Source organism: Mugil cephalus, chromosome 21 (genome assembly GCF_022458985.1).
Source record: "Mugil cephalus isolate CIBA_MC_2020 chromosome 21, CIBA_Mcephalus_1.1, whole genome shotgun sequence".
Lineage (NCBI taxonomy): Eukaryota > Metazoa > Chordata > Actinopteri > Mugiliformes > Mugilidae > Mugil > Mugil cephalus.
In genome coordinates this window covers 14,515,183-14,543,172 of record NC_061790.1, presented here as the reverse complement: position 1 = coordinate 14,543,172, position 27,990 = coordinate 14,515,183, and the positions used below count along the sequence as shown (strand labels likewise).

The window sequence follows — 27,990 nt, the reverse complement described above, 5'->3', positions numbered from 1 at the left end:
TAAACTCGCCCAATTAAATAGCATGTCAATACCAATATAAGCTTCGAGGTGCTTTGGTAAACCTTGAGAAGGCAAGGAAATCATCTTAAACAAACAGCGGCAGCGGCAGCAGCAGCAGCAGCAGCAGCAGCACCTCGGCCTTGTAAACAGCGGTGATCTATAACGCCCTGACTCAGAGGTAATATCGCGGCGATAATGTGCCACAGAACCAATATGCGAGTGGACAGTAACGCCGGAGAGCCAATATGCTCGGTTCAAAAGTAAACAAAAGTGAACCGCGTAATTAAAATCTTACGCGGGCCGAAGTATGAATAAGGCAGATAAGGAAGATGAAATGGTAGCAGCGGAGGAAAAGGTGGGCCTGCGCGAGACGTGAGGCCGCGCCGTTTTTTTTTTTTTTTCCGCGGCGAAGTAAAACTCTGATCTTAACTCAGCAAGACATCTTAATTGCATTCACTAGCAGTTCCAGAGCGGCTTGGTCCCCTGATGATGGCTGATGTGAGCTGACTGGAAGATGAACTTCCCGGGCACAGAGGAGGCCGGGCGATTGCTGGATGTGTTTGCGTGTGTGTGTGTGAGTGTGAGGAGTCCACCTACGTGTGCTCCTCTCTTATTGTAGCGAGCACCCTACGCGTGCGTATGTGCGTCTCCACCGATGATCGAGCACGTTGGACTAAAGACAACAGAGCTGGTAAAGTCTGGCGAGTTGGAAAGAAGCTTCAAAACGACATCTGACACGGCAAAAAAAAAAAAAAAGCATGCCGCGCATGCTCCGAACGGCAGAGGGGGGTCCCGGCAGATCTGTGTTTGACCCCAAACTTCAATCTCAGCCGAAGCATCCAACACACATGGCCGCTGCGTCTCATCGGCTCTTTATTTTTAGACGCCCGCCGCCAAAAATGGCACAGCCTCCGCTCTGACAGCGTGCTGCGCGACCGCAGCGCGCCTCTCAACTAGCTAGAAAAAAACGAAATCAAGGGAATAAATTGGCCGGGTAACGGTGCTAACTTCCAGAACAGGCTTCGATTTTGAAGGAATAATAACTTCCGCTTGATATTAATGTGTTTTTTTTTCTTAGACACGAGCTGCCTTTAAATAGTGCTCAATCGCATGTGCAGTGAGAGAGTTCATCCCCGCTGAGCTCGGCACTAGCCTCCCCAGGCTGATATTCATCAGGACAGCCATCGATTTTAATGACTCGGTCAATAGACACACACTGGCTCCGCTCTCAGCATCTCCCTCTCTCTCGTGCTCGGCCCTCTCTCCGCATCCTCCTCTTTTCGACATCCTCCTCTCCCCGTGAACTGGCTTTGTTTAGTGTCCTTTTGAACAACAATGTCGGCCATTCCGGAAAATGGGCTAACGGCGCCGCGGCCCCGGCTACGCATGTGGGCAGATTATTTAAGGAGCGGGGGCCGCTCTGCAAAATTCAGCTTTTTACGCCGATAATCCGCGCGGCAAAGGGAAGACAATGAGAAAAGAAAAAAAAAAAAAAGCAAGGAGTGGGATGTGCGAAGGAAATTAACAATTGGCAAGAAGGCGCGTGGTTTGATGTGTACAGTGTGACAGGCAGGTATTATGAAAAGTCCTGCTGTGGATGAGAAACCAGGTAGGCAGATCACAGCCGGGTGACTGGCACATCTCAGTAGGTGACGAAGCGAAAGCTGCCTCCAAGCTGCTCTGTGTGAATCTTCGCACTCTCGCACACATAAAGGCAAACACATGGCATTTACGTCCACAGGCGCACGTACTATATACTGTAAACAGAAAAACACAGAGAATACTTAGACACGCGCGCACCCGCAGAGATGTGCCCACTGATGCAGAGCGGAGACAAATTGCTCCCTTTGAAGGCGAAGCCAAATCAAACGCGGAGCGTGATTTCTGTCACTGTGGTGTTTGGCTTTAAGGCTGTGATGCTGACATCTGACAAAACATCCGGGCGATTGCACTCAAGAAGTTTCGCGCGCGCACGCACACACGCGCGCAAGCGCCACAGCTGGATTAAGGAGGAAGAGCTCCGTCAGCTCCTCCGAGATCCAGGCCTCTGCCATCAAAAAGCTGCAAACCCTTCTCTGCACATCAGTGCTTACCAGCATTGTGTCAGGGGGATCAAACTTAAGGTTTTTTTTTTCTCCCTTTTAATGCCCCCCCCCCCCGATGTGCTGTTTTGATGAGGATTTGATATCCTCGCAAGTTGCTGTTCGGTCTCTTAGTCACCACAGTAATGTATTCACTTTGACTGCTACTGCTGCAGGTACAATAATACATTTCACTGTGCATCTCACTGTGTATAAAACCCATCTTATCTTATTACTCCGACTTTAACGCAGAACCCTGGCTCGTGCGTGCCTTTTTACAGCAGAAATACCGAAAAAAAAAAAAAAAATGACAATGAGAGTGAAATTGTGTGCAGGTTGTGTGTGACAGCGCTCTGCGTGGCAGGTTTTATTGAATTTTATCAATATGAAATACACCAGGACCAAAAGAAATATATATATATATATATGTATGTGTTCTTGAGAAGCGAGAAACCAGACAGCACAGCGGCAACTTGCAATTTCCTGCCCAGGGATCAGATTTGCGGACCGTTCTCCTCACCTCATCGATTAAGGAGCTGCAGAAGACTGACCCACAACCTGTAGCTGCTTCCCTTTCTCTTCACAGACTACTTCTATTTTGCTTCGCACTTCTGCCGAGCAGAAAGCGCCAAACCCCGCAGGTCCAAACGCAACCGCGGCAGTCGGAATGGAAGCGGTAAGAGTTTACCCTCCATATTTTATCGCCGCGAAAACTACAGCAGGACGGTAGGTATCCTCGGCGCATTGATATGCAGCGCTAATTAATTTAAAGCGGAATACACAAAACCTGTGGGCGGTTCAGGATTTGCGAGGAGCGGAAAAAAAAAAAAAAAGGGAGTGGAAGAAAACAGGAAGTGACAGATCGAGATAATCATGAGGTAGTGGGCAGAGCGTGAGGGGCAGAGCGGTCCGGGAGGCTTTGTTGTGATTACCGCCGCAAAGTTAAGTGTCCTTGTCAGCGGAGAGGTCCGCTCGAGAGACGCCACGGCCGCTAATTCACTGATGCTCATCATTTTACCTATTTCCACTGTCCTTGTGACATTACCACAATGACATGCTTACTAATGTCTACTCTGCGCCAAGCGGGGAAGAGGGGAAAAAAAAAACAAAAAAAAAAAAAAAAACAGACGAAACGCTCGAGGAGATCTGAGATTCGAGTGCCTCCATTTGCAGTTTGACCTTCATGCGGGCCTGCCCAGGATTTCAAGTGTATGATGTCGAGAAATTGACACCGGGATGTTTCCCTCCTGCATTTGAACCAACGCCGCTGACAAACTGTAACCGTGCGCGCTGAATATTTTAACCCGCGATGTATCACGAAGCACGCCGGCCGCGCTACCACACCTGAATTTTAACAATCCTCCCGTCGTTCCTTCTCTGAAAAATTGATGAGAATAAATAATTCCAATTAAACTCGAGCTTCTTTGCCCTGTTGGAAGAATACATTTTGACATGTAAACGGTTAATAGATCGCGACAGTCTATTCGCGACGGCGGGAGCCGAGAAGCTCTTTTTTTCCGACAGAGACCGGACCGAGCCCATCTAATTATCCATTTCCAATTCTACCTGCAGTCTCATTTCAATGTATCACAGGCAGCCGCCAAAATAATTGCTTTTTTGCAATCTACAAGTTCATTTGCGCGCATTTTATTGATCAAAATGAGCCAGGAAAAAGAAAACAATCTAAACCTAAATTAAAAGCTTCATTAAATGTGAAAATTGGTCGGGGAATAGTGAACATCTGTTTCTGGTGCCCTGCGTCATAAACTCCAAGGTTAAAGCAAACACCAATTTATGGCTTGCAGACTCCGGCACGAGCCGGGGATGTGAAGTGTATTCGCAAACACGGCGTAAGTCATCTGAGCTTCAAAAGGTTTCGAGGGAGACGTGAGAGCGGGGGACTGAAAGCTCTTCCTGCCTCGTGTTTAGTAGGACGTGTGCGCGCCGCGGCTAAGAGCAGCGAAAAGATTTACCCAACGAGCTTACAACCCACAGCACGACATTCCAGACGCTAGCGCCGTATAGTAATACGAGATCAGGTACAATGTGTCGTTGTTGCTGAAGAATCCACCGCGGGGGAGCGTTGCAGGTTTTCAAAAAGCGGCCGCCTCTCTACTTTTTTAGGTGCACCTCTTGTTCCCTGCGACCTTGGAGCAGCTTTGAAGTGAATTGGCTCTGGTTGCAAGTTGTATTTTAACAACCCCTTCCTTGAGTGTTTGCAGCCTTGTTTATGACTGTTGGCATCCAACGCTGCTCTGGTATAGAGACAGAGGGCAGAGGCTTATGTGTTTCATTCCAGAACGGCCCCACATAAGAGGAGGTCACTAGGAATACAGAGCTAAGAGCACACTGATTTAATACCAAACGCCTTCCCAGCTTGGATTAACTCCTGAGCTCAGGTCGTCAACCGAACAAACCTGCTCTGATTTAGCTTCTGAAAGCCATTCTTAAAAAAAGAAAGAAAGAAAGAAAGAAAAATGAAACGGTGTCTATCTGCAGAATGTGCACCAGTCGAGGGCCGCCTGTGCCTACCTTTCGGATGTCCCGGATCGCTGAACTCGTACTTCCCGCTCCCGACCGTCCGCAGCATTTGCAGCCTGTTGGGACCGTCCTGATTGTCCGCGGCCGTGGCCTGGGCGTGCGCCGCCGCCGCGGCCGCCGCCGCCGCCGCCTGCCCGTTGGTGAGGGGCAGGGCGGGGTGCTGGATGAGGCTGGGGTGGGAGGTCAAGTGGCCGTTGCTCATCATGCTGTGAGGGTTCGGATGGACCACCTGGCCGGCCTGGGCGGTGAGCGCGGACGGCGCGACCGTCTGCTGGGCCGAGGGGTACGGGGGCTGGCTGGGCATGCTGAGCACCATGGACGGCGGCTGCTGGGTCGACTGCGGCGTCAGCTGGAAGTGGGCGGTCATGAGGGGGTGCTGCGGCGGCACTTGCGTCTGGATGGACGGGGTTACCCCGATGATGGGCGACTGGGCCGTCACGCTGTGGTTGAAGGACGGCGGCTGAGGGATGGCGTAGGTGTGGGGCAGGAGGCTGGACTGGCTCACCGCCGCCACCGGCGCAGCCCAGGCCGGACCTGAGCGACAAACAGAAAAAGACGTTACACACCCAGTTTGGGCACGACACCAAGTGAAAGTCAAGATAAACGCGCTTCGATCCTGCGAGTCTCATTCAGGGTATTTGGGCAAGCTGCAGACAAAGCCGAAAGCAAGGGCAGAGAGCTGACTTTAAGTCTGATATTAGATGATCAAACAGCATGACAAGGCAGACTCCAGCTCGAGTCTGTTGCTTACCCACGCCACAACTGTCAGCGCCGCCGCTCCACTTCAGTCGAAGTTTGTTTTTGACTCGAGACTTAATATAAAACGCAAAATATTCGAAGCGACGTACAGATCGGCGCCCAAAGTCAACACCATAATAAGATTAAGGGATTTATTTCGCTACAAGACGAACAAATAGTTTCCTGAATGCCGAGGCATACGTGCTGAATGCATGCAGCATTTGGCGTCATTATCTGCGCGGGAGTCTGTGTTTACCCAGACTCTCCGAGCCAATCATCTCTCTGCCCCGAGGCGCTCGATGCCGACGGTGCGCCGGGGAAAAAACGTGGTGGCCGTGCTGGACCTGAATGCTCCCTCCCTCCCTCGCGCTCCTTCATCTCTGGCTCCTCCTGCCACGGCCCGAGCTCCAAAAATATCCTAGCACTGTGCTGAGGGGCCAAAGGCTAAATAACAGCATGCAAAATCAAAAAAAAGAAGAAGGAGAAGAAGAGGGAGAAGTAGCCCACACTATTCATGATTCTATCCCTGCTGGTGTAATAGTCTGGACAGAGATGGATGGAGAGAGGGAGAGAGGATAAAGGATAAAGACAGACAGCGGAAAGAAAGGAATGAAAGAGTTGAGGGTGGGAACAGCAGACCCCAGAGGAGAAGCCAGTTCACTTCATAATTTACGTGTCATTGAGCTAATCAGCACCAACACTGCATTTCATTTCCCCTCTTTGCAGCTCATTGTGATAAAGGATTCTAATCAAACGGTTGGTACAATAGCTCCACAGCTTACAGTGTTTCAAGGTTTCACTGCAGAGCAACGGCAGTGGTTCAAATTTGACACATATACATCTGTCTTCCAGTTCCGGTCTTTTACTCAGAGAGACATCTAATTCATCAGGAGCGAAGACTTTCATTATTAATATTACATGTATTCTGTGGTTCATCCCAAAAAAAAAGAAAAAAAAAAGAAAAAAATCGGGATTTTCGCTTTAAGAAACAAAAGTTGAAACGCAACTTCTTTTTCAAAGACGAACCTTCCCTTAAACAGGCACAACGGCGAGGTTTTCTGTTGAAAAGAACCGTTGATTAATTCTGGCACAGTTGGCAGGGAACTTTCTGGCAACACAGCTCAGTGAAGTGTGGAGAGGAGCTGGCTTCGTCGCAAACGCCAGTCACAGTTTGGAATGTCGCACACGCGCAAATCAATATGCAACACTATGCTCGGATTTGAGTGTCATATGCGACAGCGCGCTGGGTCGGTGACATCTCACTCTCCTCGGCGCTTCGCTCCAGACTGCGGTGTGGGTGTGGAGAGCTGCTGTGCCGGGAGCGGAGCGCGTGGACTCGCGGGCGAAACCACGGCAGCTCCACGTTCACCTATCGCACACCTTTCCTTAGCAGGTGCGCCGAGAATCACTCCCGCTAAAGAAACATTCCTCCAGTAACTGAACGAGCTGATTAAAAATTTATCCGCGAAGCCATCTTCATGTGAGATGTGCGGATTCTAATTAGGAGGCGAGCCGAACGGGCACCGGCAGGGGTTCAGACATGTTTTGAACATGATGTTTTGCTGCCGCGGAGTAGCAGCTGTCTGTGATCTGGATTAGCTGAGCCAGAACTTCCACCGGAGCCCGCTCCGCGCCGGCATTATGCTTAAATGAGACACATTTGTGATGAGCGGGAGGCAGAGGCCAGGAGAGCTATGGAAGGAAATTAACAGCTCGAGGGCAGAGCCATTCTGGGCGAGTTCATTACAATAAGAGTAAAAAAAAAAAAAAAAAACTTCAACGTTTGCTTAACTCGATAATGACGGGACCGCGCTCTGAGCAGCCGCAGCGGCAGCCGCCGTTGCTTCGCACACTTTTACACGGTGACATGAATAGAATAAGGTCGGCGTCTAAATTAGACGTGGCGGAGATCGTTTGGAGGACATTCATTGGAGTTGGGCTGCGTGCGTTTAGTGGAGACTAAATCCCCTTCAGTTAGTGACACAATGACATTAACAAGGACAATAAAAACATGGAAAGTGAAGGGCTCTAAAAGACGTCTTTTGGTGCAATTCCACCCTTTTTTTGAGATAGATCATTTTATGCATAATTAATCCAGTTTATGTAAAGCTGGTATTTGTGGATGTACATTATGCATGATGTAAAATGAGCATGTTATGCAGGCAAGCATGTAGGGCAAGGCAGTCAAGATGCCTCATTAGCATTTGATGCTACAGTAACCGACCGGGACCGTCTGGGGTGCAGCACGTGTTGCGAGTGTGTGGTCCACGCTCCGCACCGTATATGCAATGCGCCGCACGCAGGCACGGGGACAATGTATAACTTGGTTGGAACCGGTGAAGGTGCGAACGTGTCTGCCAGCGCATATCTGAGTCATTACCAGCGGGCTCGCCGTCTCGGTGCTGCTTGGCGGGGGGCTCGTCCGTATCCCATGGCGTGAGCTGGTTGATGGGCGTCTGTCCCCACCTCACCCCCGGAGCCAGCAGCAGCCCCGGGGTCTGACTGTCGCCGGGAGACAGTCCGGAGACCTACAGCAAGGCAAGAAGAGAGACAACACCGCAGATTAGCGACATGGAATGAGAGGACAGAGGAAAGCGCGTGGAAAGCGAAACGACGCCGCCGCCGCTCCCTTCTCTTTAGATCCTGCGCGGCACCGCAGTTTCTAAATGGCCCTAAAATCAACGGCTATGGTTTGAATTCAATATTTCATTATATGGTTTGACTGGAAAAACGCAACAATCACAGCGATCTGAACTGTTCTTTAAGGTTCTGAAGTGAGCTGTGATGATGGAGTGTGCCGTGTAATTAGCACTGAGTGACTGATGATTACAGCCTATATATAATAGGAACAAGGGGGAAAGAAATCTTGTTCACAGCCTCAAGAGGCTTTGGAGAAAGACCAATATTTCTGCTTCTATATACTAATAACAATTAACTTTCCTGTGTGGGCTAGATTCAGATCCTTCCCTGGAGATTTAATAAATAAATGAGTAAATAAATCTTCTTTCGCAGGGGTGAGGGAGACGGAAAATGTAATTTCAAAAAAGAAAATGAAAGGCTAGGTGAACAATACAATGCAACTTCGCCAAACCAAACTAGAGAGTTCCCTAAGCCTTTCTCTGCACCCACATCTCTAATATTTGGTTCTGGCAGGGGAGTAAGAAATGTTATCAGGCAAGCACAGGCTGATGAAAACACAGGGTCAATCACCACTGGACCCCTGAGCAATATTCGCCTCTCCCTATCTGCAGCTTGGACGCTCGGTCTAACAACCAGGCGAGGAGGGGGGCAGAGCCGAGCCTCATTCTCCCCGCTCGCCCCAGCCAGCCTCCTGAGTTAATAGAAAAGACCTGGTCACCAGGCCCCTCCTGCGTCCTCCTGGCTGATCCCTCCATCCCTCCCCTCCAGCCTTCAATTCCATTATCCCTCCTGACCCAGCGTCCACTTCATCAAGCACGCCATCATGCATTCCAACAGCTGTGTCGACAAAGCCCGACGGAGCGCGGACCCGACGGCGCCGCGTCAAAAAATACAACCCAACGAGTTCGGCTCGCGGTGAATTAATGCGCAGCTCTACATATTGGATCGATCCCGCTTTTTGGACGATTTCCCTCCCTGCTTTAGGACGGATTTACGGCAGCTCCGCAGGGCCTTTAACACTTTGAGATATTACATCGTACTGGTGCAGGCTGCTGTCTAATAAACAACTTCAAAATAGCAGACAAGTTCAATGAGTGTCACTTGATAAATCTATACTGAAAGTTATCTGACAGTCTGTAAGTGCTGGGGGCCAAAAAAAAAAAAAAAAAAAAACAGCAAAAGGAAACAACTCAGGGTGAAGAAGAAAACAGAGTGATGGAGTGAGAGAATGAAGCTGGGTTTAGGGGAGGGGGAGACAGGCTGTCAAGTCTTCGCGCCCAGCTCAACCTGTCGACTTCAGACAAGAGAAAACTGAAATGGTTTACTCAGAGAATGCCCTCAGCGCTCAACTCCATCTGAGAGCCCGGAGAGGGGAAATTTTGACCATTTTCATGGTGAGGACTTACCTTCTATAGCACTATTTGTTTTAATGAGCGTTTTTTTTTTTTTTTTTTCCTCCTCCCTCCTCCGCTCCTCCTCGGTGCGTTTTACTGTATTTCTCTCCAGCCATGCTTCACTCCTCCATACAGGCGACTCCTCATTAACTCGCGGCATTGACTCTCTTACTTTCCTTTAGCCTTGCACCTGCCTCGTAACACGCTCTCATTAACACTCCCACCCATTTACTCAAAACGCGCGCAAAAAAAAACCAACAAAAAAAACAGCAGAGATCTTTTCTGCTGAAAGGCAATCCATCTGTCACAGTTTTAGAGCACCAGGTAAAAGAGAAAGAAAAAAAACAAAAAAACAACGAGGTTCTTAGTCAGCGCCATCACATTGACAGCGTATCAGCCAGGCTAGGGAACAATCCCGCCTTGAAAATGATCAAGGTTAGATAGGAAATACACACACAGACACGTACACACTGGAGACACACGCGTGTGCGCACACGTGGCAGGTGGAGGTCCATGCGCGTGCGCACGCGCACACACACGCGTGCACACGCGAAAGCCAGGAGATATCAGACAGGATGTTTATTAAGATGGCAGACTAGCTGCAGGCAGGAAGGAAGGTACTGTAGGTTCTGGGACAGCGCCTGCCATTTTCTCTCAATTTTATTTGCTCTCCTTATTTCCAGTCCCCTCCTCCCCGGCCACCCATTATCACAGGGCAGCAGATGGTTTCCTCTGACTCGACAAAAACCATGCTGGAGAAGAGGAGGGGAGCCAGATAAATAATTTTCGAGTCGTGCCAAGCTATTCTGTGTTTGTTGTCAAGCTGGCCGGGGAGTTTTTCTTTTTTTCTTTTTTTTTGATCCACACGCGACATCCATGCATATGGACCACATACTGTAAGCGTGGAATGTGTCACTCAAACACAAACACACAAAGGTGCACTGGCTTGCGAGGGAAAAAAATGCGCACCGATGTATGTGATTCAGCGTATTTAAGGGAACGGTGATCTTTAAGGCTCATGCAGCGTTCTTGAAAATAGATGATATATGACATAAGTTCACAATAAATAAATAAATAAATAAATGCTTATTTACAATGCTCGTCTCTTCAAACCAACGTCTCCGGGAAAGGAGGCTAAGGCTACTCCCACACAATAAATATAGAAATTTTTCACATTTGCAAGGCTGCAACCAACTATTTTCTGACATTTTTCCATACGAAATCAAATAACATTGGGCTATTTAATTTAACATAGGTTCATTTTTTCATTCTAAAGCACAATATAAGGTGAGGTCTCCTCAGTTGCTTTTAAAATGTCCACAATTTTGCTATAAATTTAACAGAAATTCGAAGGATTTTTTTTTTTTTTTTTTTTTTTCACTATTTATTTTTGTAAAAACACACCCTGGAAAGACATCCTCGGAGCCGATATCCCTCATCGGCCATGCAGGCACACAAGCCCGCGCTCACAGAAAATCCTCACCCCTCCCTCCTCCTCAAACCCCTGAATGTTGCAGACATGTCAGAATCAGTGCACTGAGGAGAGGTAGATAAAATCAAGACGAATCAGACCTAAATATACACTCGTCCTCCTCTGTCCGGGGCGGCGGAGACAGCAGTCTTATTCTGGCTGGCGTGTCAGCTATTTCCTCTGGCATGGCGAATGCTGACATCTGTCACTATGTGCGTTCTACCATCCTGCAATAGCAAGCGGCATTATTTTACCTACCAGAACCCCTCGCCGCTGGCCACCATCTGCTCCGGGTACATATAGGAGGGGCCTTTGCAGTGATCCGGGGCTCTGGGTTTTGATTGCTTTGAGTCATCCACGGCATCCACATCCAAATAAACAGAGAGCGTTTGCTCACGGCTCGGTGTTTGCCTTCGCATTTAGCTCGAGCCAGCCCTCGTCTGTGCGAGTTATTGCACCAGTTCAAGCCTATAAAAACACGGGAGGACACCAGGCTTCCACTTAAAGCTACCACCGCGGACACTCAACACAATCCACCCAGCACTTTTCGCCTTTTCGCGGAAACGGACGTCTATGCATAAACCCCGAAATAATTGCGAAATTGTGACTTTATTGTTCGGGGAAAAACAGCACGAGAGAGGGATGTGCACGTCTGTAACACCCACTTCCCAACGGGGTAAACAACACTAGGGCACAAACTGATCAAATCAACTAACTGCTATGAGATTTAATAACAGGTCTGGGTGGGAAATAAAAAAAATAAAAAAAAGAACAGGTGTAGCGAGATAAAAAGACGATTTTGAGAAAGGGAAAAAAAAAAAGGTTGCAGGAGGGCCTTTAATGGAGAAGGGCGCTCACACAAACACACTGAGCTGGTCAGCAGCAATACCACACCGAAAAGCTAATCTTGTGAAATGTCATTAGCACAACTGCCAGACATAATGAGATAGCAACGTGCAGTGTGCAGGCCAGTGCGACACAGGTTGATTATGTTCTACCTTTTAAGGCTCAGTGTTCCTCCGGTGCCAAAACAACAGACTACAAGCGAGGATGAGGCTGTCTGATACCACTCGGCCGGTAATCAGGCAAGGCCTGTTAATAAGCATTTGTATTCCTGACAAGTTTATCTTTATCGGATTCACCAGGAATGTTTGTGGACTGCCATTACGATTTCATTTAAATGCATACAAAAAAAAAAAAAAAGAAAGAAAGAAAAAAAAGAATCAACAATCAGGCCGGCTATCTCTGGGGAGATGCGCGTACGCAAATTTAATCATAATCAAAATTTCAATAACAGTAGTCGCGGCCATGCCTTGCTATAATGGGTGCACCCGCAAAATAATATCACATTGTAATTCCACACCATGAACAAATCACACACACACACACACACACACACACACACACACCAAAAAAAAAAATAGTATGTGCAGGCAAGGAAATGAAATTTAACTCTAACAGAATGGCTTTTTCTTCCCTTTGGCCAGGCATGGACGGATACAGTGAATTTGGTTGGAATGCAGAGGGTGATGGATATAATGGCTTTCCTCAGAGAAAAGAAACAGAAAGAATGGCAGCCAAGAATGGAAGGAAAGATTGAGAGGTAGAGTAAGACAAACCCATCCATCACATAGCCTTGTATCACTGCCATTGACAGATCATTTTCAGCTTTTCGAAAAAAAATGGAGAGAGGTGGCAAAAAATCCACCCCACCTCCGCCTCCTTCCTTCCTTCCTTCCTTCCTCCAAAGACAGCGCCCGAGTGTGGTCCACAACTGACCAGGAGCATTAAGGAGCGTACAAAAGCGCACAAATCATTCTCCCTCGGACATTATTCACTTACTGTATGGAGGTATCTCCTTTCCATGACAACGCGCTGGCACCTAAATGTGAAGTGGATTTGTTCTGGACTCCCGCCATAATGGTGCTGAACTCTGGAGCCGAAGCACGGGGCGGCTGTGTCCAATCTATTAGACTGGAACATAGCAGAGCATCTCAGGAGTAAACAAAGAGACTACCGCGCCATGTTTGGCAGCCATCTTAAAAACCGAGCGGCGCACCAACATGCCCGCACCACGCGGTGGCACAGGCGCGGAGGGTGCGCGCGCTCAGCGCGACGGCTGCATGCTGAAGAGGCAGAGGGGAACCGGGGCGACGCTTTTCAACGCCGGCGCGATCCGATGCTGCGATTAGACATACCCTCTGCAATCTGGAAGGTCATTAGCATAAAAAGCACATCTTTTGTGGCGTTTGTCGTGAACCGAAGAGCCCGTCGCCTTATCGACTCTTTTTTTTTAAACGAGATAACTATTGATAAAAATCTGTGATGGTGGATGTAAGATTTCTTTGTGCTGATTCTGATTGAAACTGATTCCAAAAAGAACTCTTGCCTGAAGGCGCTTGACCGCAGAAATCTGCGGTTCAGAACCACCGTGGAGCGAGTTTGTCTTATAAAATCAGTTTGTATTTTCTCACTTGTCTCAGACACGTAATCAACCGTGACTACGAGAATGAAGAACTAACTCGAGCTAACACAACATATTAAGTAGAAATAATATTTGCTGATAAATATTTGAATAGTTTAAACCTACACCGATCAGGTATGACATTATACCTTTCTTAAAGGTACCTTTACCTTTCTTAAAATTGTCTAGGTCTACAAAAGAGTTGGACATGGGTTCTCTCTGGCACCAGGATGTTGTTAGTGGGGACATTTGGGTCCTATGGGTTGAGGGGAGGAGCCTCTCTGGATCGAACTAGTTCCAGTGCATCCCACAGATACTTGATCAGTTTGGGATCTAGTAGATCTAGAATTTGGAGGCCACCTTTTTCGCTTTTTAGTTGTTCCTAAACTGTCATTGCTATGGGGTGGGGGTGTCTGGTCTGGTCTGGTCTGGTCTGGTCTAGGTGGGTGCTACATGTCTAAGTGAGGTCCACGTCAATGCCAGGTCCAAACGTTTCCCAGCAGAACGTTGTATTGTCACAAGATCGTCAATGTTATTTACTTCTCCTGTCAGCGGTTTTAATGTTGTGGCTGGTTGGTGCACTGCATGTATTATTAGACATCAAGCCTGTCTAAGCCTATGTCCTATTTTCCATCATACTGCGGGGCTTTCCAACATCTCCAACACCTGCCTCTTTCTTAAAGGAATACAGCAGTTTTCTATAAAATGTCATAAACACGGTAAGCAGCTGGGTTGAGGCGACATCCCGCGACGCGACAGAAATGTCAGCCATTACAGGTGGTTGACTGTTGGTGACTGGAAGTGTGTCTACTTAAATCTGAAAATCTAAACAAAGCGAATCCTTCCAGGCGCCAACACTTAACGCTGACCCCCCGGCAGCACAAACAGACAAACATAATGAAAGCACGCGACACAACTGCACAAAGGGTATCTGTGCTGTTGATGTAGCACAGGAAAGGGCTACGGGTAGAGACTCTATAATTTCGAGCCCCGGGCCAAACGAGTGAAGGGGAACGGACTTCGCTTCCACTGAAATTCCAGCTAAGACGCTCCGACAGCTCCCGACTCGATGCACACGTTCCAGAAAAGAGAGGCGTGATCGCGGGGGCGAGGCCGACAAGCTTCAGTGAAGAAGCAGGGATGGAAACCCCGCCTAATATCCCATGAGTGCTCCGAGGTTGCAGCGTTCGCCCTCCGAAAACCTTACCTCCACACCTCCCTTTCTTCTGTTTTCTTTTCTCTTATAGAAAAAAGCGAGAGGCTGGGCTGCCGTTAACATGTCTCTTCTGGGGGACGACGCGGAACTGCCCGGTCCTTGGACATGTAAGCTATAGAGAAAACCAATGTCATGGTAACACCTCCCCGAGGAGAGTGTCAGGGACCATGCCGCCCTCTGGAACAGGCTGGGACAGTTAGAGACATAGGTCCGCAGCGGGTCGTGACCCTGCCTGATGTGTGGTGAGTGTTTGGGGAACGAAATATCCACTGGCTGTCACAGCAGCAGCGTCAGCGGCCCGCAGACGACTACGCAGCAGATGAAATTGAGGAATAACGACCACTGCGTGTGGCCCCAGTGTGTGTGTGTGTGTGTCAGACTGCGGCTGTAATAAATGAGCGTTAACTGGGCAAACAGCCATTTAGTGCTAAAGGATAAATTGAATTTATATCGATACTGCAATATGAAGGGAAACAATATCTACTTTGCCAGGAGTGCAGTGTGAGCAGTTGTTAAATGTAGTTTATAATGCATGCAATGTGCAAGCCAGCCGCAGGGATGTTTTGGCAGATAGGCCAAATTCTGGATGACCATATGGCAGGGCTGGAAGTAGAGGGGGAATGCAGCGGAAACACATTCGCAACATATAATGCAACGTTACAGGGATCAGACTAGCATATTGCCTCAATGAAGGAAATTAATTACCAAGATGCGCACGCAGGCTTCCAGGGTTCGGCAACACATCACACAGCAGGACGCTTTTTGAACGTTCGCACTGGAACATATGACAGGTTTTGTTTTGTTTGGTTCGGTGTCAAACCGGTGTCATGTCATCAGGTTGTTAAAACAAATAAAGAATTTTTGAATCAGCCCTGTCACACTTTTCACGCCTTTCAGTTAAGGGCAGATAGTTAGTAGGATGATGTGTATTACTACGCTGCTGTTATTCTCCCATCCATCCCTACATTACCTTCGCCCAAATCGTTTGATTGTCCCAACAGATCGACTCTGACACCAAATTTCTGCTGCAAAAGAAAAAAAATGCGAGCGGGGGAAGTTTGCGTTGGCCTCCAGACTAGATATTTTACTTCGAGCCGGTAAAAGAAACTATGGGCGCTCCTCTAATAACTGTCCTCTGCATTTTTTCCATCCATCCTGTGCACTCTGTGAACTTGACCACAACCTCACACCTCAAACAGCTTATTTCTACCCCTTTTTTTTTCCCTCTGTAACATTAACTGCCAAAAAGTAAAAAAAAAAAAAAGTTATGATGGGAAAGCAGAACATATTTCTCCTAGGAGACATTTAGTTCACACAGCATGGAGAGTTTTAATTGAACAAGAACAGAGTTCTCCAACATGTCTGCAAGCAACAGCTAAATGCGGCGCAGAACATTATTCTCAAGGATTTTATTTTTTATTTATTTTTTCTTGGGAGGGGGGGGGGGGGTTCTGGTGCATACGAATAGACAAGATGGAAAAATATATATTAGCAGCATGTGGCAAATAGATTGGCTAATGCATGTTTGATGATCTAAACAGATATTAAATCTGTGATGCTCGCTCGCACGCAGCTTTAAAATATGACAAGGCAGATGGGCGGTTACGTGGACGCCACTATCCCACGGAGCTTCCCATTGACTTTTACTGGGCACTGAGAGATTTGGCAAAAAGAACGGCCTCTGGTCGACAGGGATCACAAGAACATAACAGTTAGGTTTCTGGCCAGTACGCATGCCGAGCTGACTAAATGCCCAAATATGCAATCTGAACTAGCTCATTTCAAACGGCACTAAAATAAACAAGGCTGTATTTTGTTTAAGTACCCATCCGCATCCACCAGGCTCAGTCCGCTCAAACGGTTCACGCTGAAGCATTTTGCAGCGTTACATCACCTCAGCGCGGAGAAAGGCAAAGTCCCTTATCGGGCTACAAGAGCGGGCAATTAAAAGCGAAAAAGCGCAGGCAGAGCCAATGGCCACTATTTGCTGCGAATGCTCGTAATTAATGCTGCAGTGCCGCAACATTATGAAAGCACAATGGCCGAATTTATCAGTTCTACTCAGATGAACTCTGGACACTGAAATGAATATGCCTGTTGGCTGAAGAGCACCTATCACCTTTCACTGAGGTTTCTAAAAATAACAGCATTAAGCCAGGTACAGCAGAATCTGCATTACAGCGCCGTTTAACCAAATCCCTTCCAGCACCACTAAGGTATACAATTACCAGTGCGCCCGAACTGCTAACATTATTATTTTCGTAGCCTCCAAGAACCTTTTCTTTGAATGCTACGCATTTAAGTGGTTTTCATCAATGATGGCGCGTATAAGAGTGCAGATCTATTTTACGCAAGTGTAAGGACTAGAGAAGGGATATGGACTTTATCAGCCGAAAAGCAGTATCCCGGCTGTCATAACGTGCGGTGGTGTTCCAACCTTTGAGGTTTTCAGCCTTGGAACTTCAGCGCCGCTCCCCAAAGGGTTTTTTTGAGGAGACTGAAAGAACGGTTTTATCCCACAAGATGAAGTGGTCAGCGCGGCTCTGTGCTCCCGCGAGCACAGGAGGGAGTCTACACAGCGCTCTGCTTGGGGTAAGATATACACTGGAGAGACACGCTGGGATCATTAGAGACCCGAGTCTCCTAAAGAAACTGAGAAATAGCCATGAACTACACTGCGGCAGGTGGATAAACAGACCCTCGCTTGAATTATGGGAGGTTTCTTTTTTAAAAGCGAAAGGCTTTTCTGCTGGGAAGCTCCTTTCAACCGCCTGTGAATGAGCTACTCTTGATTTGGCCTAATGTTGCTTTTTCAGATGCTAATGCTGCCCCATACAGATGGCAGAAGTAATTTCAAGGTCGATCTCCTGTGTTCCTGTGTCGAAAGTCACAACTGACAAGTAAAATTAGGATGTATTTAAAGAGTGGTTGATGTCTCCATGCTTTTTTTTTTGTTGTTTTTATGTTTGTTTTTCAGGCGCTAAATATGTCTTTTTCTTTTTTTTCCCGAACCACTCCTGACGGCGAAATCCATATAAATATATTATAATGGAAGGTCTCGCCCTTCATGTCTATTGCAGTTCAACAAAAACATTAATTATCTGTAATAATATTCAGAGTTATTATAGCTGTAAGAGTAAAAGAAACCAGCACTTTTCCCCGTTTATGAATACTGGAAAAGCTCTGTGTAGTCTGCAAGTACATATTTCATGAGGTAAAATCGAGTGCCGTGTGCCTGTCAATGAACTAGTTCACACACATTCTCGGTTTCCTTTGTTTCCTGTTTTGAAGGCGTCCGGCTCTCATCAGCAGACACACACGCTGCTGTTAAAACTAACAGCGCAGTTCTCACAGAACTCAAATCCACCGAACAGAAAGAAATTCCTCCGACTGGCTGACGTCTATATTTCCTGCTCCATTTTACCTTAAAACTTGGGAGAATCGCAGTTTAGTGCCCATTTTATCTGTCCCGGTGCCGGTAAAATGGGTAGGCTTACAAAGATTTGCCTTGGATCATTTTAACCGGTACACATATCGCATTTGTGAAAGCCAGCACTTCAAAAAAAACCCCGAAGAATTTCTTAAACGTGTTTGGAGGCCAATATTTATTCCCACTGGCACATATAAAATGATTCAATTTTGCTCATTCGGTTTTACTTATTTGTTGTGTGAGGGATGAGAGGTGTTTCTGCTCCGTGGACACCGACAGATAGCATTAATATTCATGAGCTGGATGATTAATCACTAACATGGATGAGTCACGCTATTAAAAACTGTGCAGCATAATATGAAATGAGCGTACTGCAAGGAAGTGGGGCGTCACACCTGGACAGCGGTCTGTCACATGTGGGAAGACTTCACACCCCCGCTGATCAAGAACATGCAAAAAACAGACCATTATTAGCTCAAATGGACCTTGGATGCCATAATAGTGGATATCTTTGTAGCCCTAGGCCACATCACGCAATTATACAAATGTGCCTTTCAGAGGGAACATCATCCCAAGAACTCTAACATAAATTCGCTGAATTCATTTTCCGAGTAAGGCTTTCAGAGAATTGTATCCAAAGGTCCCTCTTCTTGACCAGGAGTGTGCTCCGCCGTCTTTACTGTATCTGAAAGAGGTAATGATGCCACTGGAGGAGGGCTTTAAAGGCATCGCCGTTGTCAGCTGCAGCATCTGCGCCGTATACATTTCTATTTCCCTCCCGCAACCCCCACAACCCGGTTCCCCGCGCGCTTGTTTACAGGAGCTTGTAATCTGAAATAGTCTGCAGGGTTGAGCTGCTAAGTCCCTTGTAGCAACGGGATACAGTGATGGTTGCGCGGGGAGGACGAGGAGGAATAAGAGGGAACATCTCCCCTCCGAAGCTTATTGAGCTGTCAGGTTTCAGTCCCTATCACAGAGCATTGATTTCCTGTCACATATTCCACTGTATGTGCCTTTACGCCCCGTCTTTGACGAGAGCGCTTCGCATAATGGGCCCCGCTTTGGTGGTTATGACCGCATCAGGAAGCCCCGTCCTCGTATTGATCTGTGTTGACGCCAAACACAGTCCTTTATTTAAATTGATCCATAAGAGGGGTAGCCGAGCGCCGGTTTCACACTCTGATGTTTAATGAAAACTATCGGGCTGTATATTGAGCGGCGACACAGTCCAAGTCATCACAAGCTGACATGGGGATGACACAGAGACAGCTAACAGCGCTAATGTGTCTGAATGTGAAGATTTAACATTTCCCATTTCTAATGTATTCTTGGTGAAATATGAAGAGCTGTCTTGAAGTTATATTTTGCATTAACATTTCCATGACCTTTCCAGCACTCAACTCGACTGTCAAAAAGTATTCTGCTGTGATGTAACGAACCAACTGATGATGAAATGGATCTATTACACTTTTTCGGCGTTTGTCAAACACAACACTTTTTTTCATGATTAGGTGCACGGACAAAAAAAAAAAAAAAAAAAAAAAGCAGCACAAACTTTAAAGGAGAAATGGTGGTTTAAAATACCAGAGAAAGAATCACCTCTGAACTGCACAACAGAGAGTACACCGCAATATGATTTGGATTATTCTTAAGCGACGGGAGAAGACAGTAAATGGGTTGTGTTTTCCATAGAGACCGGGCCTCATAATGGAGATATACAATGTGCATGCAGAGGACGTTGCTTGTGAGAACAGTCACAATCTCTCGGCCATGCCCGGACATTAGTGAGAGTCATTAGGCTCATTTAAATGAGGTTGTTAAGCCGACGAAATGAGGCCATATATTTGAGTGCAGAAACAAAAGATAGTCTCCAATTTCTCACTGGTGCACAATATCTTCAAAGTCAAGCGTGTGACAGCTCGCACCCCCGGGGGGGCAGCCTTTTGGGGGCCAAAAGTCAGCAAGCAGATTTTGTGAGTCCTTGGCATTTATTTATTTATTTATTTTCATTTCTTTTTTTTGGGGTGGTGGTGTTGGGGCATCATAAAAGCATCATCATTAATCGTAATTATGATATCGTCCCCACTATTAAAGTCAATTTATAAGGTATACGAAAATAAGATCATGCATTTTGTATCAATCCATTAAAAATTACTGCAATAATGCAGATGTTGGATTAAGTCACTGACACCTGCAGACTGTGCAGTTCACATACAGGATGCCATAATAGTGGATGCTTTAATTAGGCTGCTTCCCATCGCCAGCCTATTTATATTTACCTAACACATGAGCACAGTCATTCCCCAATCTAGCAGCAGTTCATATACAGGAAAGCCAAAATAAAGGCTGCCGACACGTGGCAGTTATGAGTGAATAAAACTAATTTGTAGTAAACAGTTGACTTTTAACCTAACTTTGTTAGCTAGCTCTTAGAAAGTTTAGCTAGTTCACATGACGCCTGAAGTCACTTCCTCTGGACTTTTGTCATTTTCAAATAGCTTCACATGCTACATGAGTTGTACGTTTGCTCCGTCAGGTTGGGTTTGGTGTACGTGGAGGGTCTTGGGGGAGGCAGCTTCAGGGAGGGAGGGAGGGATGGTTTCAGGAGAAATTGGGAAAAACAGTGTAAATAAGCTCCTGACGGGCCGCCATTGTATTAACATCGTATAAGGAAACCCTGTAGCAGTCATCACAGAGATGGTCCCCTATTCTTAATAAAGTAATTTAACACAATCTATGATCTATTCCTTAATGTAGCCAAATCATTTTGAGCCTAAAACTAACCACAGCTAATCAGCTATGAGCTATTACATTATCAAATCATATTTAATTTTTAACATCGATTTGCGATTTTGGAAGTGCATTGGTCTGAATCTGGTGACCCTACAAGCAGCACAGCACCATGGAACCCATGTGATTGCTGATGTAAACTGCGGCCTTCAAGTCATTTTGTTGTATATTAAGCTGGATTTAAGTTGGTAAAAAAAAAAAAAAAAACGTGGATAGGTTGAAGGGACAGGACCTGATATGCTAAAGCTACAGTGTGTACTTTATTGTCTTTGTCCTCTTTTCTCTTGAGCATCAGAAACTTTTCATGGATTTTTCATACTGTACTCCTTTAAAATCTGATGAAATCCTAAGACCAATGCTACATTTTGTAACTCTTGTTCCTTCTCTTGTTTGCCACACTCACGGTTGCTGTGTGTTACTTCATCTCCGTCGCTTCAGTTATTCCCCGGCCCATCACCGGAGAAACAGTCTTTGCTGGTAGATGTAAAATCCTTTGCTATCGATGCACCAGTGCAGGGGTGCTGCCACTGACAACAAATTTCAAACTGCGTTATAGAGATTTACTGGGCACTTATTAGCCTAATCAGATTTGTGTGAACTCGTAAGGGAAGGGCTTGAACGTAACAGATGCTTATTTATATTTGCAGGTCCTGTTCTAGAGGCTTTAAAGCCGAGAAGCGATTGCTGTTACGGTTAATGAAAAAACACTGTTGAGTAGGAGGAAACAAGAATTAAACTGTCAGACACTCTGTCTGACATTCTGTTGACCCCTCCAGCCACAGTGACCTTCTCCCTCTCTGGACTCCCCAAAGCGTCCTAACATTTCCTCCTTTGCAAAATGATTTCTACACTAACTAGAGGGCTTTGTCACTTAAATTCGTGGATAAATAATGTGGTAAAGGAGGTACAGAAAAATAAACTCAAGTAATGCTACGATTCGTGAACCATTACAACGTGAAGACGATCTGTCAAACTGCAGAGATCGTGGGATCGTCTAGGGCACATTCTATAAATTGCAGTTCTATGCTGACAATACCAGACGTTTTGTCGTCAACCTGACCGACCAATCATGGCGAATTACGAGCAGTGACGCGCTTTCTTACCCGCCTCCTTGTTTATGTGTGTAGCGGTAGCCGCATGGAGAGCCACGGCTGAAAGCCAAACGAAGTTGGTCACTAAAAAATAATCCACTTCCATTATATGGAATAGGTTTGGATTTCCGTCAACTGATGAAGCGCAGGCAAATGTTCTGTGCAAAGTTTGCACACAACAGGGAGGGTTCGCACGTCGGGCGGCAACACGACGAACCTGTTCCATCATTTGAAGAGGAAACATCCCAAACAATATGCGGAAAGCCAAACAGCGAGGGACCCGGCGGCACCGGCACCACAGGCGGAGGCAGCAGCTAGCATAAGACCAAAACAGTCAACATTAACACAGGCATTTAACAAAGGCACTCCGTATGACAAGTCAAGCAAGCGATGGAAAGAGGTAACGGAAGCAGTTACCTTTTTTCTTGCAAAAGATATGGTACCGTTCAAGAAAACGAGGGGTTCAAACGCCTGCTTAAAGTAGTTGACCCTCGATAAGAGCTGCCCAGCCTAAAATACTTGTACAACACTGCCATGCCACGTCTCCTGAACTTGATTGTTTGAACATGCAGGCAAGACTGCGACTATTTAAAATAAAATCGGTTAAGAAAGGTTCTTTGGACCGAAATCGTGATTTTATTTTTAAAAAATCACGATATGATGTTTTTGCCATATCGCCCACCCCTATAAGAGACACAGATGATAAAAACAGATAACTAAAGGTGTTGACAAGTGACAACAATCACTCATTTGGTGACAAATCCTGCTCAGGTGCTGATCTAGGATTATGTCTCTGATTAAAAACCGTGTTCCTTTTATGGCTCGAGTCTGATGAATCAGTCAAGGGTGATAAAGCCAGAAGATGTGTCCCGAAATTAACCACATCCCATCTCTTTGCCTTTGATCAAAGTGGGTCCTCTTTTGCCTCCTCTTTTGTGCACAGGACTGAGGAGGAGCTCAAACATCATTCATGGCAAACGATCTCAAGATGAGCTTGATGAATTATTAATTGCCCCGGCTCTTTGTAATCTACAGACAATATTAATTTACCATGTTTATTGACTGCGCGAGGTTTCAGGGCTTTTTATCTCACAGGTTTTCTTCATTTTTTGCACATGACTGCAGCCGGGTACAGCTCCATTGAAAGTCTGGCGTATGGTAAATAGCCCTTAAATTAGGTCCCTGGCCTTCCAGCTTGGTTATCTGTGATGATCGGAACAGTGTGTGCTGCTTGAAAAGACCCATTTTCCCTCTGGCACATCATTTAACATGTCTCATTTACCGGGAAAATATGCAGGTCACACACCAAGAGATCTCTGGTCACATCCTAACCAAGCTCAATACAAATTTAAAGGATTTGAATTAGAACAACTATTAACTTTCTTCTTCTCCTTGTGTTTCTACATGATAAATATTAATGTTTTCTTTTTCTCTGTCCACATAAATTTGAAGTGTGTGCCTTCAGCAGAAAAACAGAGAAAAAAAGCCTTTTCTTGGTAATGATAGCTCAACCTAGATCCTAGAGGGGCGCCTTAATTTGAAATAAGGGACAGTTACTCACAGGAGAAGGAACATTCTGCTAGGAAGTGAACAAATATTCTGCAATAAAGGGCTTCCCCTTTGTTGCCTGCATCGTCTGAAAGGTTGAATTACAAATACGGAGCAAAATCAGTGCTAATAATTGCGTGGCGTATTTGCATCATTCTCGGGAACACCTTTGGATCTTTTTTTTTTTCACTAAAGCATTTCAAAATATTAGCTCACAGTTTGAAGAGACGGACAATGAGTTTAAAATATTCCAAAATGTCACCCTCAAGAACAACGCACTGTTCGGAATCAATAGGTGCAACACCTGAAATTCATACGCACAAGGTGTGTATGAATATTTGACTCCATTACCATGACCAGTGTTTCTGCTTACAGTTCAAATAATAAACTCACTGCGTCACAGACACTCACATGAGACTGATTTCTGTATTACATGCGGTATATTCAGTAGTATTTATTCATGCGACTTGATAATGTGTGTAAATGATGTGTACTTTTGTTTCAGTGCGCAACATGAACAGAAGAGCCCTGCACGTAGCGACAAACAACCCGATTTCGTTGCTCCTCCCGGCCTTTAAGGAGCTTCATTTCAGCTCATTGTTTGGCTGTGAAGACACTATAAGCAACTAGATGGTGAACATAATGGAGCCTTTATAGCAGCTAAGCAGTCAGACACTTCCCCGAGGATCGAGGAGAGACCAAACACAGAATTAAATGAGACTAAATATTGGCGAGTTGGCCACGATTTCAAGACACAACATGAATCTCAATTCACATAAGTCCTGGATGTGTAAACAAGACTAAAGTTTGCCTTTAATAAAGTTAAAAAATATGTCAATACAGGCCAAACTGGTACAAAGTCTACCATCTACTCAGTACGCAACCAAAATGCTGCATCATTATAATATTTGATTATCTTTTGGTTAGATTCACTGTAATGTATTTAAAAGTTTTTAAACCTGAAATCTACAGATCATTGATCATAGTTTTTACACTTACACATCGATGAACTGTCTCTTTTCTTAATGAAGAACCGTGGAACTGGACAGCATTAACCTCTAATTCCTACATAAACAGCCACATCATAGGATTAAAAACATTATATGCGATAAGCCTTTAATCATGACAGTTACAGAGCAGAAGAGCAAATGGGATACCAAAGCAAACACCCACCGGTCAAACGGGTGTCACTGGCAATCTGAACAATGTTGTCAAAGCATCAATACGCTACGCTACAGTACACTGCAATTAAAGAAAAATGAGGTGAGAAAAGTAAAGAACTACAACTCATTAGGCAGAATATTACAAATTAGGTTATGGAGCAAGAAAATGGAATACATCAGGTCTTTAGCATGATTGCGTGTATATAACAGGTTATGTTAGTCACGTCGAGTACTGTTAATTAAGTGCCATCATCTGATGCCTCTGCGACAACAGTTAATGTTTCGGAGCATCTGACGCAGATACCTGGATAACAGTCGTACAGGCGAGGACATAACCTCCTGTGCAGAGGTCACCGTTCACAGTCCGATTAGCAACCTTAAATAAGAGAATGGAGTTGGAGCTCAGAGAAGATATTTAATTTATTTGCTTGACAAATGCATTGGCTTGGTTGCTGCCAAGCGTATGACGAGATGTTCTGCCTCTTTTGCTCTCCGCACGGGCTGTTTAACTCCAAGCAACCAAAGCGTCTTCAAACGTCTCCTAGTCAATACTGCTGAGCGAGAACAGAAACCAGAATGCTCCCACTGCAGTCCCGCAGTCTCTTGTCTACATACATATCAGGCAGTTTGTGACATGCTACATACGCCAATCAGGCATAACATTATGACCGCCTAATATTATGCAGGTCTCCCTTGTTCCTTCCAAAACAGTTGCGACTCATCAGAGAATGGACATGGGTCTTCTGAGGGTGTCCTGTGGTGTCTGGTAACAGGATGTGGGGGTCTAAGGGTTGAGGTGAGGGGTCTCTGTGGATCAGATTTGTTCCACTGCATCCCACAGATACTTGATCAGTTTGGGATCTGGTGAGTTTGGAGTCCAGTTCAACACCTTGAGCTGTTTTTCATATTTCTTTTTTTTTTATTGTTCCTAAACCATTTTTGTGTGTGTGTCTGCTGCCACCAAGGAGTGTCATTGCTATGAGGTGGGGGTGCCTGGTCTGGTCTAGGTGGGTTCTACATGTCTAACTAACATCCACATGAATGTCAGATCCAAATGTTTCCCAGTAGAACATTGTGTTGTCACAAGATGGTCAATGATCTTTCCCGTCCATGGTTTAATGGTTTTGATGGTGACTGATCAGTGTATTGTCCAACTCCTAACAGAAACTGCACATTTCAAATTTGAATCAAAGTTCTCAAATAAATATAGCAATATATAATTGTAGTTGTTTTGTTTTTTTTGTTTTTTTTTAAAGTACCAGTGAAGCAAAGGTAACTCTAGGACATATTTACCACTTTAAATCTAATGGGGTTTTTTAAAATTCATCTGCTGTTTGTGTGACTGAAAACATAGCTTCAATGGTCGCCCTTCAAACTGGCTACCGCAAAGGTTGTGGGAGTTCAATGCCGGCGAAAATCCACTGCATCACAAATCTGACACGGTTGAAGACATTCGCTATTCAGCCTGCAGTAATTCTACCATCTTTTCGCGTATGTGTCTGTGTGCATACGGAGAAACACAACTTACTTCTATACTAAACTTTGAGAACACAATTTGATATAAGAATCCTGCATTCTTTCAGGGAAGGAAATTTACAAAGCGGCGGCGGCGGCCTTGCTGATCTGGATGTTCTGCTTTTCTATTCGCGTCAGGCTTACATTGTGTAGGCATCACGGTTCAAATCAGCAGCTGTCATTAAATGACTCGCAGACGGTTTATGCAACGGCACTTATTCATTTTTAACCTCGTCAAGGTAATCATTCTGCCGAGGAACACAGACACACCCACGTGTTCATCGCTCTGCTTTTATTCCGTCGAGAAGACAAATACAGTGCACACACAAACACACACACACACACACAAATGTTCAATTTCCAACGGGGCAGGGAAAATTTGGAGCAACAAGACAATCACCTTCATTTTCAGTAATCTCCATTGTGGGCTCACAAAGCTCCACATAATATTCAGCTGATTTTAAGCTGAACTATTCAGAACTTTTTGTGATTCATGAAGGAACTAGGAAATACTGCAAATAGTCTGAATGGGTGAGTGAAAATGGGTGACAAATATCCTACGACAAAACTGGATATATGAGTCAAAGTCAGAAAGTCTTTTTTCTGATATATATTTCGTCAAAATAAAACAGAGTTTCTTTCAATTTCCATTCACTCACACCATTGTGAGTTGTTTTTTTTGTATCTTCAAGAAGTTGCAGATAAACACGACTACAGGGAACTGCTGCCTTCACTTGAACAACACATTTATTTTACTAAATAAAATGTTCGACTGACACTTTCCCATCTTTGTGCAAGGACATCTTCAATCTGAATAAAGAGTGAAGGTGGGCGATACAATGAAATCTTTGGACAGATCTGTAACCTCTGAACGGCTCTGAAAACTCCTGTGACCCCAAAAGCAACAAGCAACCACCGCTGGATGCTGTGCACTCACTGCTCTTGGCTCGTGTTTGCCGATATTTATTGCTCCCTCGGATGCACGGCACTTCCCATAATGACTCGTGATGAAATGGTTCCAATTTCGACCTGACCTTGAGAGCGTTCTCGTCGTGCGCCGCTCTGACATGCCGCGCATCATCAGGAGACACTCAAGTTGTGGCGGGACTGCACACAGCCCTGGAATCGGCTTCCTAATTGAGACGACAGCTGTTTCCAACGACAACAACAACAACGACAACAAAAAAACCATAGAAGGAGAGCCACGTTGTGGGACAAAGAAATGGAAATGTGACTCAAACTAGGCTGACATTTAAAGCTGCAGCACAACGGTGATCACACCAGCGATGGATCCAATAAACGGGGGACGTCATGAGGGAAGGCAAGAAGAGGGAACGTGGCCACCTCAAACATTTTTGTCAAATCATGGTACACAATCTCTCTACTGCTCAGATAATGACAATCAGCTCTTCCTGACAACTCCGAACGCCGAAGGCCACCGAGGCCATCGGCGGCCGACTCCGACATCAGTCAAGACAACGCGAGGGGCGTCCCACACTGATGCTGCAATGATGAGAGTCAGGACACACACCTGTATGGCAAGTATCTAAAGAAGCGCGGCACCTCAGCACAAAGCAATTATAAAGCAATTACTTGATTTAATAAGGTTGTTACTCAGACAATGATTGATTATAGCGGAATTAGTTTACTTCTCCAGTTTGCTGAAAATAGCTTCGCAGCTGATGTCCCTACTTAACGCACTGAAGAGCAGCTCCGAGGCCAAAAAGTAGGTAAAGACAAATTAATGCTAATATTACCTGTAGCGCATTTATAATGCATTAAAATATTTTTATTTTTTTTTTTTTAATACAGCACGTCTGCAAAGTCCAGCGGCGCTGCAACGCACAGGATGAGTAAAGATTTACTTGAAAAAATGAATACTGTTGAATATTAGCGATTTGTAACAGA

The 27,990-nt window shown here is 45.6% G+C and overlaps 1 protein-coding gene across 4 annotated transcripts in view; it reads right to left on the bottom strand.

The window, feature by feature from the left end:
• LOC124998743 (kelch-like protein 29) overlaps window positions 1-27,990 on the bottom strand; it is a 227,690-nt gene that overhangs the window by 97,896 nt on the left and 101,804 nt on the right. For all 4 annotated transcript variants that reach the window (XM_047573244.1, XM_047573245.1, XM_047573246.1 and 1 more), the window contains 2 exons: window positions 7,741-7,888; window positions 4,614-5,156 (listed from right to left, as the gene is read on the bottom strand). In XM_047573244.1, the coding sequence (XP_047429200.1) occupies window positions 4,614-5,156; window positions 7,741-7,888 (691 nt within the window). The remainder of the gene's footprint in view (window positions 1-4,613; window positions 5,157-7,740; window positions 7,889-27,990) is intronic.